This window comes from Alosa alosa, chromosome 3, assembly GCF_017589495.1.
Source record: "Alosa alosa isolate M-15738 ecotype Scorff River chromosome 3, AALO_Geno_1.1, whole genome shotgun sequence".
In the NCBI taxonomy this organism is placed as follows: domain Eukaryota; kingdom Metazoa; phylum Chordata; class Actinopteri; order Clupeiformes; family Clupeidae; genus Alosa; species Alosa alosa.
In genome coordinates, this window is record NC_063191.1 from 22,494,946 (window position 1) to 22,511,748 (window position 16,803).

The window sequence follows — 16,803 nt, forward strand, 5'->3', positions numbered from 1 at the left end:
CCCCATCCGCCTCCCGCATGCATTATTCCCTGATTAATCTCTCCATTCAAATTAATTCCACGCCTGATTATTCCATTAATAATCCATAGAGTGAGGGTCTGTCTGCGTTGGGGACAGGGCAGCGATTAACCTGTTTCCCCTTCAGCTGCTTGGAGCTGCTGGACTCCTGCTCTGCACCTCCCTGCCAGGGCTGAAGGACCTCGCAGTCCTGTGGCCGAGCCCTCCACACACACACACACACACGCACACACACAGCTCACTCTATACACACACACACACACACACACACACATGCATACACGCACACACACAGCTCACACTATACACACACACACACACACACACACAGCTCACTCTATACACACACACACACACACACACACACACACACACACACACACACACACACACACACACACACACACACACACACACACACACACAGAAACACACACTCACAGTCCTAGGCATGCTCCACCAGGCTTTTGCTCAGAACTCAGACATGCTGGCGATGAGCTGCAGGTAGACTAGGTGAGATAAAGAGGAAACTCCCTCCTTATTTCTGCTTGTGCTCTTGCCCATAAAGTCTGTGTTGGTTTATTAGAAATTTCAGTTTTTGATGGATTTACAGGACTTATCACCAGGATCAGGCAAACTGATCCACAATGAATACAACAGAGTTACAATATTGCATTGGATAAAGAAGCATATCTATTGATCTGGTAGAACAAGACAGGTTGTGGTGATGTTTTCTCTCTTGCTGTGCAACAAAAGCTCTGAGAGAGAGGGCATGTTCAGAGCAGTTTATGTGTCCAATAAGGCACTTCTAAATAATAAATACTTCTGAACTTTTGTCTTGTAAATAATGCATTGCCACAGCAAATAAGATCTCGGTGGAAAGAATTAATCCTAACTGGTTCACAAACCAAAGAAATACAGCCATTAATGAATGTGCAAAGTGGACTACATATTTTATGTGTCTTGACACAATGATGAAGTATTTGCTTGCTCTCTAACCAAAACAAATTAAAAAAAATGTTTCTGCAGCAAAAAAGATTTCCCGGCCAACTGTTAAGTGCCAACTGTTAAATAAGTACACTTATGAAAAAGTCTTCTCTCAAATACTAATTGACATTTTTTTGTCAGTACGTCAGCTTGAGTATCTGCTTTGTGATTCCAGCCACACATACTAGTGAGATAAATATACAGGCAAAATGATAATCAGCTCTCCAAGATGCTCTGCTAAAATGACCACCTGGGTACTAACATACTCACTACCAAAATCCACATAAGGAACGAGCTCCATTTTCCACTTATTTGTGTGTTGAGATTTATTATCAAATGCATCTTCAGAACATGAGTTCTTGCACTGCCTCTGTTTTGCTTTGCTCTCATCGATTGTTTTTTTTTTTTTTTCAGTGGTCATGTTGTTTACAGCCAGCTTTTTGATCCAAAAGAAGGCATTCTTACGCATTCACACAGTTTGTGCATCAGACTCCAAAATAGCAAGAGAACTATGGCGCGTGGCACTGGCCCGTGGGCTTGAAGGTAAAGCAGACCCCTGGAGACGTGCCATGCATGAGACGGTTTCATTAAATTCGAGGGGAGCCCGACAGATATTCACTTGGCTGCGTTGTGGCTCATAAATGTTTGAGGTGAGGGTTTACTAGAGGCCAGGCCGCTACTCTAATATTGAGAAAGCATCTGTGAGTTTGGAACAAAGCACTGACTGCTGCAATAAACAACCTGCCTGATCAGGAAAGATAAGACGAAACCAAAAAGAGAAAGAGGAGCGGCGCCCGCTTTTTTCAACACTCCTTAAACTCCTCGGCTGAACCTGACCAGTGCGTGACCAAGTTTGGAAGTGATGGCGGAAGATAAAAGATGAATAGTTGAGCAGAAGAGGGAGAGAAATTCACACGGCGAGGGGCTATGAATCAAAAGAACCTGGAAACTGTGAGGGTATGAAACTGTGAGGGTGAAAACAACAATCACTGCAGTCACACACTACAGCTTCTCCTTCCAATGCATAAAAGTACATCAAATCCAGTTGCAAATGATCATGCATTTTTTGGATATTTTGTTATATTCAAGATGGATAACATCAGCATCATTTCTTCAGCAAATGTTCTGATATTATTATATAGGACCAAACGGTGTGGCTTCCTTACCTTGGCGATCTGGACACACCAGTTGAGCAGCAGCTGGGAGCCGATGTTGTCCTTGTGCTCGTGGACGTAGTCCAGCAGGCATCCGTGCGGCATGAGCTGCGTTACCAGCTGGATGGTGGGGCTCAGGCACACGCCCAGCAGACGCACCAGGTGGGGGTGCTCCATACTGGCCATGATCAGAGCCTCCTGGGGGCAGAGGAAGGACAGCAACTAAAGCCCAGGGGACCATTCTACCAATCCAGTGGATCACAGCGGCTCTCTATCAGACAAATGTACGGTGCCCAGATGAAAGATAGGCAGATAGATATGACATGTGGAGAATTGTGTCAGATGTGTTTATATACAGTATATAGGACTACCGGGAGATATGGTCACATCAAGCCATACAGCTGCAAATGCAAACTTACTATGAAACTACTCCTGCGCTGTCATATGCATATAGATATGCACAAGTATACACATACATACTCAAAGACAAGCACAATTCCATTTATAAGGTTGGACAGTTATTGCAGGACTAGTAAAATAAAGGTTAGATTTATCCGCTAGGTTTATAGCCCTGGCAAAATCTATTCCATTGCTACTGGCTGCAGATCTACTCCAGGTTCTTCCCGGCCCTAAATCAGGTCTCATACTAGCAGGGAGTGCCTCTTTTTTGTGTGCTCATGGAATCTAAGTGCCACTGTAAATCTGCATAGTGAGGGACTTCATGTATTTCTCTTGCTTAAAAAAAATCTTCTTCTCATCTAACACACGTGAAAACTACAGGGTTTACTATAGCTCAGTGACACACACAGATGCACATATGTACAGTGCACATAACAAACACACACACACACACACACACACACACACACACACACACACACGCTAACACACAGGGACATAAATATACCATCAATATCCATATTCAGTGGTTGTGTGAGAGTGCCTGTGCCCTGTGATAATGAGGCGGATGTTGAATGTTCCTGTCTATTAGCGTGATGCAATGGCTGGAAAAACCTTCCCTCCCGGGATGCATTTGCATGTATGTAAATAGAGACAAGTGTAGCCAGAATGATGCATGTGTGCATCTGTACATGAGGGAGCAAATGAGAAAAAGGGACCAAATGAGGGACAGGACAAAAGAGAGTGGCAAATATATAACTATGAAATGAAATTGAAAGCAGAGGCCTTAAAAAACTCTTAGTGGGCAGAACTAATAAAGCAGACCTTTGGTCCAATTCTATAAGAATTCTCAGGTCATAGTGATGTGAGTGGTTATGTGGAGGGGGGTACATGCACACAAACACACACACACACACACACACACACACACAAACCCACACACATGGCTCTGACAGTGGCGTAATGAGAATTGGCCCTCTTGCTGGTCTGAAGCAGCTAGAGGAGAGTCCACACCTCTGTAGGGGCTAGCCTCTGTGTGTGTGTGTGTGTGTGTGTGTGTGTGTGTGTGGGGTTAGTAAATGTCTGTGTGTGGCCTGACAGCCCATGCTGCTGCGCTCTGATTGCTGTGTAAATGGAGGAGCCGCATGAGGCCTCCTCTCCTGCCGCCTGTCCAGTGTGAGCAGCAGTGAGGAGGACCAATGGTAGGGCCACACTGGTTGCGACACCCAATTACCATCCCCGGCACCTCCCCCCTCCACCACCTCCACCTCCACAAAGACAACTCAAGGTCTTCCTCCCTCTGTCTCGGTGCCAGCTGACTGGGTGATATGCCACGTTCCATGGCGAGCGGGAGAGCTCATTAGCAAGCACCTCAGCTACTGGTGCACCATGGGAAATCCCTCCACTGCCTCTGGCTTGACCCGAGGGCTGCCAGTCAGACCCACCAAGGAGCAAAACCACATCCACACACATACGGATACTATGTGCTCTAAAGCACATACTGTGTACATGCACAGAAATGCACACAAAGTATGTATATTGTGTATAGACCCTTTCAACAATAAAAACAAAAACAATGCTTGAACGTTCTATTTGGGCCCCAATCTACTTCCTCTGCATTAAGATAACATATGGAATGTTAAAAAGGAAGTCTTGTGGGGCCAACTATGATGCTGATAATGGAACTCTCTTGAAAGGGTCCATACATGCATACATATACATACATACATACATACAAATGCTTGTGTGCATGCATAAATTAGCTACACATAGCTGCACAGCACACACACAGAAACGCATACACATGAGCCTGCTGACATCTGATTTTCATAGAACCAAAATAACACCCATTCTGCTGTGGCAGCTCTTGAGCAGCCCATCCTTTAACAGTCAGATATCCAGGCAGATTGGGAGAAAGGGCTCGGGGAATGGGTTTCTCTGCCATTGCATCATCAAGCAGAGATTCAGCTCATTGCTGTTTTCACATACATTTTTCCCTTTGATGTACAGGGGAAGTGTGCTGGCTCATGGGTGTGGCTGATGGGTGGCATGAAGTGACATGGCATGGGGGACATGGGGGCATGCGGTAAGGGACAGTGCCACTCAGACTGCCGGACTCAAACACTGTGACTCAGCTGAGAGGGTCACTCACGTCCATGAATTCCACGTTGGCTTTGGGTCCGGTGGCCTCATTCAGGATCTTAATGGCCACCGGGATCTTCACCGTCTCTCCCTCTGGCACCCAGATGCCCTGATTGGAGGAAAGAGAGATTTAAAGATAGAATACGTTAAAACAGGGATAGAGAGACAGGGGGTGAAAGAATACATTAAAACAGGGATAGAGACAAGGGGTGAAAGAATGTGTTAATGCTGTACATAGCATCATGTTATGGCAAGAGGATCCTTGCAATGGCACATTATATGCATAGATCATAAAGCTTGTTAATGAATTAATTCAATTTCTTTTAAATACACAGAATACACTACTGGACTGGTGCATCTAACTCTGCCCTGAAGTAGTTAGATGGACATTGCCATGATGAGGAAGGTTTACCTTGTAGACAGTCCCAAAGGCTCCCGAGCCCAGGATCTTGACCCTCTTGAGTTCCGTCTCCTTAAGGATGCGCAGCTGGGCCTGGTTGGGGGCTGTTCCACTTGGGGTCAGCGGCTCCACCAGCTGGACAGGGCGATAAAGCATAGCCACAGCATCACTGAGGGGCTACAGCATAGAATAAACCGTCTATTTCAGTAGATTTAATTACTAACGGACAGAATGGCTCTATTCTAATATCCCCACTGTATTAAGATTTCTCATCTTTGGTGAGATTTGACTGATTCAGTGGAAATGGTCCTTCACTGCGGGATCATTGAAAGGATTTTTGAGATGAGAGGGATGGGATGAATCGAAGCAGGGGAGGGAGAAGAGATGAAAAAAGAAGAGAGGGATAATCAGAGTGAGGCGGACAAAAAGAGGGGAGCAAGGGGAGATTGAGAGATAGGGTAATAAAGGCGTCTGGAGGGGGGAGCGCTCACAGTTTCATTTCCACAAGGGACTACACAGGGAGAGAAGGCGGAGTGAGAGAGAGAGTGAGAGAGAGAGAGAGAGAGAGAGAGAGAGAGAGGGAGAGAGAGGAGAGAGAGAGTAAATCAGTCTTCCCCTCAGCCATTGCTGTGTTCCCTGTCTCATCACCGCCGCCTGATTAAAAAACAATAGCTGTTCTTCATTTAAATGGATTTCTAAATCAAGTGCCCTGGACAGAGGAGCAAAGAGCAGTCACATGAGGAGGAGAGAGAGAAAAAAAAAGGACAGAGGGAGAGATGACGAAAGAGAGAAGTGGAGACACATGATGGAAGAGATAGAGAGAGCAGATGATGGAGAAGAGGAGAGGAGAGGAGAAGAGAGGACAGGACAGGAGAGGACAGGAGGGGAGAGGACAGGAGGGGAGAGGAAAGGAGAGAAGAAGAGAGGAGAGGAGAAGACAGAGTGAGAGGGCAGAGAGGAGAGGGGAGTGGCCAGAGGAAGTGGATCAAGAGTAAGTGCTGATCTGAGGGCTGGCTGGGGGCTGTCCGTGCCCTCAGTGCTGAAACCAGGCAACAGAGCTGTCCGTGGTGCTGAAATTCAGATGGAGCTAGAGGACACAGTCTTTCTGCACACAGTACACATACTTCCAGATTGTGTTACATAGTTTTAAAAGATCAATCTGGGATCAACCAATAGGAAGCCAGTCATTCACTACTTCAAAATAAAGTGAAAGAAGGCAATCCATAGTAACAGTGTGCTTTGCTTTCCCATTGGCACCCATATAAGCCCTGGAAGAAACTCTTTTGGATTTGTTGATCACTTTGTGCCAGTTCTTTTTGACCTGATCTGCAGTGGTGCTTTGCGGCTCTCTGCGATGGGGGCAGAGGTTAGTAGCACACAGCCTGCAGACGTTCACATGCAGAAACAAATATGAAGGGGGCATGTCAGCCCCACAGGCAAGCAGCAGACCCATCCACCCACACACCTCCACCCAGCCGCACACCATCTGCATACAGCCAAGCCGCCAGTCCCGCACGGAATTAGGGGTGAAGACAAGACAACAAAATGGACTTTGTTGCTCTAAATCACAACATCTAATGAGCGTTACCCTCATGTTGGTGTCAGCGGCAGAGAGAGAGAGAAATGAGTGGAGGAGGAGAAAGAAAAAAAGAGAGAGGGAGACAGAGGAAGACAGATGAGTGTGAGAGTAAGTGATGAATAGAGCGATGTAGAGAATGAGGATGAGTGGAGGAAGGTTCTCAAGAGGAGGCTATAATGGGAACAAAGATGGCTGTATCAGTGTTAGGAGAGAGGCGTGTGCGGAGCTGGGGAGCGGGGGGTGGGGGTGGGGGGGGGGTGTGGCGGACGTCTGGGCCGGCGTCTCGGCGATGGCATTAAGAGCTTTAATACGCCATCTCCTGCAGTCCCACTCAGCCTGAGTGGCCTCGCCAGCAACTGCAGCGCCGCGTTCATCATAACTCACACGCGCCCACAGGAGCAATGAGGATGCACGCATGCACAGGCATACACACACACACACGCGCACACACACACACACACACACACACTCAAACACACACTTGTGCCCACACGCACACACACACGCACACACACACACACACACACACACACACACACACACACACACACACGCACATGCTCAAACACACACTTGTGCCCACACGCACACGCACACGCACACACACACACACACACACACACACACACACCACACACACACACACACACACACACACAGCCTTCTTATAGAAGTGATCCCCTTTCTAGCAGCTCTCAATATTTGGAGACAGTACTCAGTCCAGAGTCTGCCAGACAAGCAGAGAAGAGGGCCTGAGTAGGATGGGGCTGATGTGAGGCCATCCATAAGAATCAGACACAGACAGAGAAAGGGAAAGACAGAGAGGGTTGATGGCACACTTGTTAGGATACGGGAAAATAATCTACAGTAAGGCTCGCTGGTAGCACAGGGGTCCTGACAATGAATGGAAATGGATGCCCAGGCTGGACAGCCTTCCAGTCTCCTCCAGAGGATGGATGACTGGAATGGGCTGGTGCGGGGACAAGAAGACATCGTCCCTGACAGCCGTCCCTGCTGTGCGCTGCAGAAGGCTGAGCGCCGTCACCGAGACAGACAGCCAGAAAGAATGGCAGCGCATCTATTTTCAGAATGGACAGCCGGGCTTCCGCTTTGATTGAGTATTACCAGCGAATGGCAGCTTCGCTTCAGGACCACAACTGCTGAAAGTGCTGACTAGGACTTGCTGAGTTCACATCGGGACAGGAAGCCATCTCTCTCTCTCTCTGTCTCTCTCTGACTCTCTCTGTCTCTTTCTCTCCCCCACACACACACACACACACACACACACACACACACACACACACTGCACAATGTACATATCTTTTTTGTCACTTTTTGTGTGAGACTTATTTGATTGACAGGTCCATCAGTGGATGTCTTACCTCGGTCTCCAGGAAACGGCGAAGGGCTCGCTTCTTCTTGATGTTCTTGCGGCGCAGGGACACGGCCACACTCAGACCCACAATTACCACTACAAACAGACCACCAATCACCCCAGCCGCAATCAGAGGAGTCCTACAGACACAGAGAAGGAAACACTGTTAATAATGCTGCAATGCTCCAGAAACAACAACGTTCAAATGGAAATGAGACCTTTCCTATTCATGGCTATGGGGAAGTTTTTAATATGGTAGAACCAGACATACCCGCACATGAATAAATTGTAGCTGGAAAAGGAGCTCTGTTGGTGTAAATGAGGAATAAAGGGAGCGAGAGCGAGACACAGAGAGACAGAGAGAGAGAGAGAGAGAGAGAGAGAGAGAGAGAGAGAGAGAGAGGGAGAGAGAGAGAGAGGGAGAACAGAGATGTCTAAGACATCACATGTGGTGATACATCTTGATCTGGAGTTGTCTCTCAGAATGAAACGGCATCAGGGCACTGATTTGGGACTTGTGCTCGGGGCAGCCAGACTGTGTGAATCAGTGGCGCTACATTTCCTCTCCTTTTAATAACGCAGCTAATTTGCTGCTGCAGAGCGGGCTGATCGGGGGCCAGGCAGCACCGCGGCGCTCCAAATCAGCCACGCCTGCCTGCACTCCGGGCCCCACGATCCATCACGGAGAGGAGAGAGAGAGAGGTAGGGAGAGAGAGAGAAAGAGAGAGAAAGAGAGGGAGAGAGATAGAGAGAGAAAGAGAGAGAGGGAGAGATAGAGAGAGAGAGAGACAGAGAGAAAGGGCAGAGGAGGGAGCCAACCCCATTAAATGCCATCACACTCAAGTCACTTCATCTGGGAGTGCGTGAGGAAGGGGGGGACTGGGCCTCGCTTCTCCTTCCTGCCGTGGAGCTGTGCAGAGCCCAAAACGCTGGTGTCTAAAATAAGCCATTGTCTGTGTGGAGATGCTTTTTCTTCTCCTGCACTTGGGCACCAAAGTCCTGCAAAGTTTGGGAACACTGAGATAATGGAAAGTCTGCAAGCCTCCCATAGCACCTCCCACACGGACAATATATCCTGTAAATTGGTAAAAGCACTGGACTTTGCAAATGTGATTCACGGCGGCCATTGTTGCGGGCGGAGGTATGTGTGGGGAATGAATTATTTAGAACACAGATACAGAACCAGACTATGCCTTTAGAGTGAGGAACCTAGTGGAAGATTCCGTCGCAAACTCCACATATCTGCCACCAGACACTAAGACGAGTCGGCAACAAAATGCATAATAGAAAGTGGAGCAGCACTCTCCCGCCCCCAGCAAACTCTGCATAAAAAATGTGTCTTAGGTGCTTTCATATGGTATGCCCTCCGTGGCCCTTTAGTATGGGAATGTAGTATAGAGGTGTTCACATGGCTGCTGGTTATATAAAGCCTTTTGCGTTTGCAGAGCCACCTGAGGAACCAGAGGTACAGTAGTGTGGTCTGCCAAGAGAAGCCGTCTGTGGGTAATGACTTTTTATGACCTTTTTAACCGCAGTCTGTAAGATGAAGTGGCTCCACATCCACTGTACATTATGAACCAACCAGTAAACAGAGCGATGTGCATTTGTATGAAACATTTAAATGTTCAATCTTTCCTATCTATGCGTCCTTGCATACTGTGTGAGTGTATTTGCGAGAGTGTATCTAGTATGCATATGAGTTGGATGCATTCATTATGGAATAGAAAAAATGATCGGTTGCTTGCTTTCGAACATAAAAATAAATCATTGAGAAGTGCTCTGTTTATGTGCATCAATATGTGTGAGTGGGTGAAAATGAGTGTGTGTGTGGGTGTGTGTATTATGTATAGTGTATTTGTGGGTTGAGTTGTAACACCCAGACATATACAAAAACATCCATACTTTATTGGCTGGGTGGTGAAAAGGGCAGTAATACATGCACAGCATGCCAAGCTCCCATACATCCAAACACTGGACATAAAACATAAACGCAAAACAATGTAGCGCAAATGTCACGGGAGGCACTCAGAATTACTGGCAACTGGCCCAGCACTGTTTGTGCTCAACTCCTCTGGTGTGTTTCATCAAACCACCCAGCATCAGAGAGCTTGAGAGGGCGGTGACCTTTGACCTTTGACCTTTCTGTCTGTTCTCTGCAGTGTATCAGCAGCACGGCTCGTCCAGCCGGTCCACCTCAAGAGGCCCATCTCCACTCCTGCCCCCTCCCTCAGCTCAGTGGAGAGGAAACAAGAGCACGGGAGAGGAGGTGGGGCATCACTCTGGAAGACTGGAAACCCCCACAGGAGGCTGGTGTGTGTGTGTGTGTGTGTGTGTGTGTGTGTGTGTGTGTGTGTGTGTGTGTGTGTGTGTGTGTGTGTGCCTTCTAGCATGCACCTCCATGAACAGATACAGTATGACTTGTCACATAACATACATAGTCTCTTTTTCACACAATCTCTCTCTGTCTCCCTCGCTCTTTCTCACACACACACACATACACATACACACAGAGACAGAGAGAGAGAGAGACACACACTGTGTATTCCAGACAGGTTCATTATATATCACCTACAGACCTAGTTGTGGGATGACCATGAAATTGGTATATTGGCAGGAAAAGGAATAACCCATCAACAAATGTGTTTGAAGTTTTACAACTACATCACTGAACTAAAGTAATTCATTCATTAGTTCTCCCTTGACAACCTAGACACAATGAGTGTGTCTAACTTTGTCATCATATCTTCCGCAAAGTCACATGAGGGCCACTGCCATGGTATTTATCATGAACTTTAGACTCAGTGATATGATGAATGAAAATGACATGTAATAATGTCCTTATGAATTGAACCATATTTTTTTGCCAATTGGTTCGTTCTGAACAGAAACAGTATTTTAATGTTTCCGGTTTTGGTTCCCACCCTAAAATTGAAATTGATGTTTCCGAACTGGTTAGAACAAAAAAATATTGTTCCTGAACCGGTTAATAACGTTCTATGTCAGCTGAAAAAAAATATGTATGCTTTCAAACTGGCTATTAATAGTCACAATATTGTCTTTTCTCTATCCTTCAGCAAACATAATAAAACACTAGGCCTCTGCTTTATACAAGCTGCACCAGTGTCTTCCTGTAGCCTTTAGCCTGAATAATTTCCTGGTCAAACAAAAAATGCTGGCATATACAGTATATTTTTGGTGGGTACTGTTAATGGATTCTTGGATGACTTCCCGATGTCTAAATGCCAAAATGAGGACTATTACGTTTTTCCCAAATAAATTAAAGCTGTAGCCTTAAGGTTAATGCTAGTTTTTTCCAACAATGTTCGTCACGGCGTAGTAAAAAGAGAAAACAGGTGAAATGAAATCATTAAGATTTGGAGACTTAATAGGCCTTTTGATTGCCTGCTAGTGGCAAGCTCTGTCTGTCTGCACTCTCCATGCATCCATTGAATGACAGGAGGTGACCCTCACCATTTCATTGAAGACACAAACCTTACCAGGAACACAAAAAGAACCGGTATTAACCGGTTACCACTATTTAAAAAAAAAAACGTTTCTGTTCCGGAACATAAAAAATCATAAAGTTTCTGGTTTCGTTTTTGATCCATGATTTTGTTCAAAGCCTTGGTGTGGTCCAACCTCAGTCCCACATAACTGTCTGTAGTCAATAGGAGCCAGCTCTACAGAATGGCACAAGTGGCAGGTCACATTTTGCTCCAACAGAAAAATGTACCCGGCCAACAGGGGTCCTTTTGATGTGAATGCTACCAACTGCTCTTCACTTGACTTGCTGACCCAGGTGTGGCGGAGGTCAGTGTGGCTGCAGACCAGAGAGGCCGAGGCAGAGCAGGACTCCCACAGCACAGCAACACACCCAGGGGCACGGGCATCAAAGAATCAATCCACACTTCCACTGAGCCAATCCACACATTCACTCAGCCATCTCCATCCTCTGCATCAGCAGCACTGGATTTGAAGTGGGGAAACAGTTTTGTAAAAAAGACCAGTGTCTTTCTATCATCTGTTATTTTCATATTGATGCAGCTGGTTCCTCTTGTCTGACTTGGTCAAGTATATAGAAATATAGGCTACCTATTTGTTCTCTTGTATGCTTTGAATACCCATAAACATATTTTTAATGTGTAGGTAGAGCACAATGTTTTTAATGGTAACAGACCATTTTCTATACTAAATAAAGGTGTTTAAATTTCACTGCTAAAGTGTAATTTATGATTACACAGCGAAGACATGTAAATGTCGACTCAAACCTAACGGGAAAACTAAATGCCATAGATGTTGTTTGTGACATATTGAGTCTAGTTCTGTCCAGCGCGCTCTAAGTGTCTCTGGGACTGTGTGTCAGTGTGCCCTCCTGCTTGTTCTTTCCTGTCACTGAGCACAGAGTGGCCCATTTGATCTGATGTCATCTGATAGAGACGTTTGTTACAGGCCCAGTTATCGGCATGAGAGTGGCTGTGCGAGGCACCTGGATCATCATCTAGGCCTGTCACTTTCATCTGTGGAGAGGGGCTTTTCCCTTGTGCTGTGTTCATTCTCATCGCCGCCCGTCTTATCTCTGCCGTCCATCTGTTACTGGGCCCAGACACACTAAAGTCCAGCACTGATCAATGGAGAGACTTTTTTTCTGCAGCGCCTTTACAGGAAACTATAAATAAGGCACTATTACTGCCCACAGCCCTTTCCTTAGGCAGCATGTGGCATTATGTCTGCTGGAGCCTGGTGTGTTTCTGCTGTTGGTGTAGTTAAGGGGGTGGGTGAGAGCACATCAAACCACTCCGTTATAGTGAGAGCAGTCTGACCCTGACTCAACCCAGTGACCGGCAGCGAGCCAAATGGGCCATATTATGGACTACACACGTGCATCTGCTCATGTTTACCTGTTAACAAGGGTGGGAAATGACATGCATGTACAGTATGTACGTAAGCATGGCATCTGCTGGACTGAGGTCAACATGAACAGTCAGCTGGATTCAAACACTACGCTATGTCTACAGAGGAGAGGAAGGAGAGGAGAGGGGACTCATAAAAACATGACTAACTATTCTGCATTTGCTGACCTGACCCTGCCCACACACCACTCAACAGAGGTCCTGTTTGGTCCTGCAAAGGTGAGACCTGCTCTCTGTAATCATGTTGACTTTTCAGTGGCAGTGTTTTGTATATTTCCATATGTTTTCATCTCCTTCTGCTCATATTAGATGCTGTTATTCAGGGCCAGTGTCCCGCTGCCACATGCATGTTTCAATATGTTCTCTCATCATCATCATTGTCCTTCCTCCACCCAGTCCAATCCATACAGCTAATACAAGGGAGGATTCAAAATTGCAAATCCATTTCCTCAGGGCAGTTAGTGACATTTTGTTCCTATCCCCCTCGGAGAACAAAGGCAAAATACTATCAATTTATCAAGAGGAGCGCACACGACACAACGCACACACACACACACAAATGCACACTGCACACACATACAGACACGCATGCGTGTGTACACACACACACACACACACACACACACACACACACACAGGCCTAACAGCTAGCCATTAATCACATAAGACTGGGCCCTCTTGCCTTCTGTCTCATCCTCTCTCTTTCTTTTTCTCTCTCTGTCTTCCTCTCCCTGCTATCTTTTACCCCATCTTCTCTCTCGCTCTCTCTCTCTCTCTCTGCAGCCCTTTCTCCCGCCAGGCCTTTTCCTGCTCTATGGGCTCAAAAACAGCCATGGCTCAAAATGATGGGCTGTGTTCCTCATGATCAGGTCTTCATTATGGCACAAGCTGCTTGGAGCTACACTGCCCCCCTCCCCCCTCCTCCTCCTCCCTCCCCCCCTCCTCCCCACTGAGAATACAAGGGCCTGAGTGGAGCTGCTGGAGCAGCAGTCCACTATATGAGAGAGAGAGAGAGAGGGAGAGAGAAAGAGAGAGAGAGAGAAAGAGGAAGAGAGAGAGAGAGAGAGAGATCTGCAGCTGTGATCATGACTGCAATGGAGTGCTCTTTGGTTCGATGCAATCGCATTTGATATAATATTTGCTTTGATGTGCACAATAATTGCTCAAATTTGGACTCGTTAATTGTTGCCAGTTCAGAGCAAGAGAGAGAGAGAGAGAGAGAGAGAGAGAGAGAGAGAGAGAGAGAGAGAGAGAGAGAGAGAGAGAGAGAGAGAGAGAGAGTGCATGCTTGCGTCACTAGCATGGTGAGATAGAGCAAAGAGAGAGATGGAAGTGAGACAGAATGAGGAAAAGGAAACTGAGCGCTGTGCTGGTGGAGAGTCTCGTCTCGGCGCACGGGCATTGTGTGAGTCATAACCTTGTAGCCAGGAGCCGTGAAGAGGAACAGAGTGGCCTGCAGCAAAAGCAGCTCTAAACCCACTGACTCCCCACTGCTGACCATGTGCCCAGACTCCATCGAGCCGCAAACCAGACTGGCCTAAAGAATGGACACCAACAACACAAAACCGGCACTCCAAACTAAATAACGCAGGTGTGTGTGTGTGTGTATGTGTATGTGCATTGAGAACACAGCTTGAAGGACAGTGGGAAAAGTGAGAATAGGAGGTTGAGGGGGATGGGGCTGCTTCAATCGATAGCAGGTTTCTTGTAAAACAGTTCAGTTTGAGTGTCACACATTACCTGTCCATGATGCCAATGCAGTCTTGTAGTCGGGGTCCAAGACACCTTGAAGGAAAGACAGACACTATTAAAAACAGCACATAATGTATTAGCACCTAATCCTTTACATAATGATTTAATTTTACAACTTTGTATGTTTATTAAAATGAAGCTCCTCTACTAACTAAGGGTTAGAGTTAGGGACTAAGGGTTTCATCAACTAGTGAGCAAGTCGACTAGTGGACTGTTAAAATCCCTAGCTGGTGCTTTAGAAAGCTGTCATCTAGTTGTGTACAACATGGCTAAAGGCTAAATGAGCTATGCATTCCTATGTAATGAAGTACTTCACCAAAAGTGAGACCTGTTCCACAATGACATGTAAGTTGTGTAGCAGTACTTAAGTACAACTAGATTACAGTCTGCTATAGATACTCATCTAAAGATGAAACACACGCTGCCAGCAGCTGCTACTAGCAATAATGTTAGCACCACAATTGTACATAACGACTAGTCAACAACTAATTAACCAATATGAACTGTTAGTCGACAAGTAAAAATCAGTCGTCGTGAAACTCCTAATGCAGACACTGTAGACGCCAAAACTGCTACTGTGCAGAATAGGCAGTTCAGTGGAGCACTTCTGGAAACTTCACCTCACAGGAGCTCTCTGCGCAGACGGGGTCCCTATTAGGTATGGCACTCATTAAAGCAGCCGGCTGTCTCTGAGGGGATTCTGGGATGGCTGGAGCCAGAAGCCATCTCCTCTACGCTTTATCCTCACACATCCCTGCCTCACAGAGAGACAGTCAGAGAGAAACAGACAGAGCTTCCTTTCTCATTTTATTTCTTAGCCACTCGCGGTCGCATGAGTTTTTTTCCATGTGGATTGTTATGTTCTGTAAATGAGTTCTGATGTTCCTCAGGTCTCTGCGTGTCTCTCGTTTGCCGTCTGTATTATGTTCTAGACACTCTTGGCTGTCTGCTTCACCACTGGGATGAGTGTTGCCAACATCTGCGGTTTTGCCAGCGCCAGAGACTCGTTCCATGAACGAGAACAAGACTTTGAAATGAGGCACTATTTAACCCCTATGCCAGTAGGCTATGCCTGTAAGAGTTACATCAGCCACTGGAGCATGTTCCAAATTCATCCCATGGCAGGCTTCAGTCTCCTCCTCCTCCCTCCATTCCTGCACCGTTATGTAATGGATTCCCTCTCCCACTGATCAAAGTCCACCGTGAGCCTGACAAGCAGATCGAGACAGTCCTACACCTCCCACTTCTCCTGCAGCCAGGCCATCGGTTAGTCTCATAGACTACTAACCTACATAAGCCTGTCTCATTGACTACTAATCTACATAATCCCCCAAGGGCCCATAACTAACTGTGCAATGTTACATAGTGCTTTTAGATTGTGGTTGGAACACTGCACAGTAATATCTAAATCTTTCATAAATCCAAAACAGCTAGATGCAATATAAAATGTCTTAATACTTTTTGAGCGATGAGCGACTCCCACTACTGAACATGATCCAATGCAATCGTGATCATGCGCATAAGCAGCACGTGCACGACACGCTCTCTCACTCACCCCTGAGTGCAGTTGGCGTGGCAGGGGTGGCACTCGTTGTTGGCCTCGGCGTATTTGAAGATGAAGCTGTTGGCTCCCTGCACTCCATCAGGGCATTTCTCCACACAGTTGGGGCCGTCTTTGAAGTGTCGGCATTTCACACAGTGATCAGGTCCCTGGGAGAGAGAGGGGGAGAGAGAGAGAGAGGAAGCAGAAGGAGAGAAGAGGATCAGAGAGAAAAGAGGTGTAGTGAGAGAGGGGGAAAGAAAGAGAGAGAGAGAGAAAGAAAGGGAAACAAAAGAAACAGAGAATGGAGAGATAAAAGAAGAGAGAGAGAGAGAGGCACACATAAAACACTTGCAACCAGGGCCAGGGATAATAACCATCTCTCACAGCACACACAATGACCATAACAATCAGCAGAGTGGGGATTTATGGCAGTAATATGGCCAGCCGAGGCTGGAGCGGGGGGGGTGGGAGGCACACAGCGCTGGCCTGGATATCAATAAGAAGCGCTCCCTCTCCGGACACCTCATCAACCGACCTGACAAAC

The 16,803-nt window shown here is 46.7% G+C and overlaps 1 protein-coding gene across 3 annotated transcripts in view; it reads right to left on the reverse strand.

Moving 5' to 3' along the window:
• LOC125291878 (receptor tyrosine-protein kinase erbB-4-like) overlaps window positions 1-16,803 on the reverse strand; it is a 232,664-nt gene that overhangs the window by 26,407 nt on the left and 189,454 nt on the right. For 2 of the 3 annotated variants that reach the window (XM_048238835.1, XM_048238833.1), the window contains exons 15-20: window positions 16,272-16,426; window positions 14,705-14,749; window positions 8,062-8,194; window positions 5,113-5,235; window positions 4,711-4,809; window positions 2,172-2,357 (exon numbers count right to left, since the gene is read on the reverse strand). In XM_048238835.1, coding sequence (XP_048094792.1) covers window positions 2,172-2,357; window positions 4,711-4,809; window positions 5,113-5,235; window positions 8,062-8,194; window positions 14,705-14,749; window positions 16,272-16,426 — 741 coding nt within the window. The remainder of the gene's footprint in view (window positions 1-2,171; window positions 2,358-4,710; window positions 4,810-5,112; window positions 5,236-8,061; window positions 8,195-14,704; window positions 14,750-16,271; window positions 16,427-16,803) is intronic. The other variant, XM_048238834.1, reaches the window with a different exon arrangement.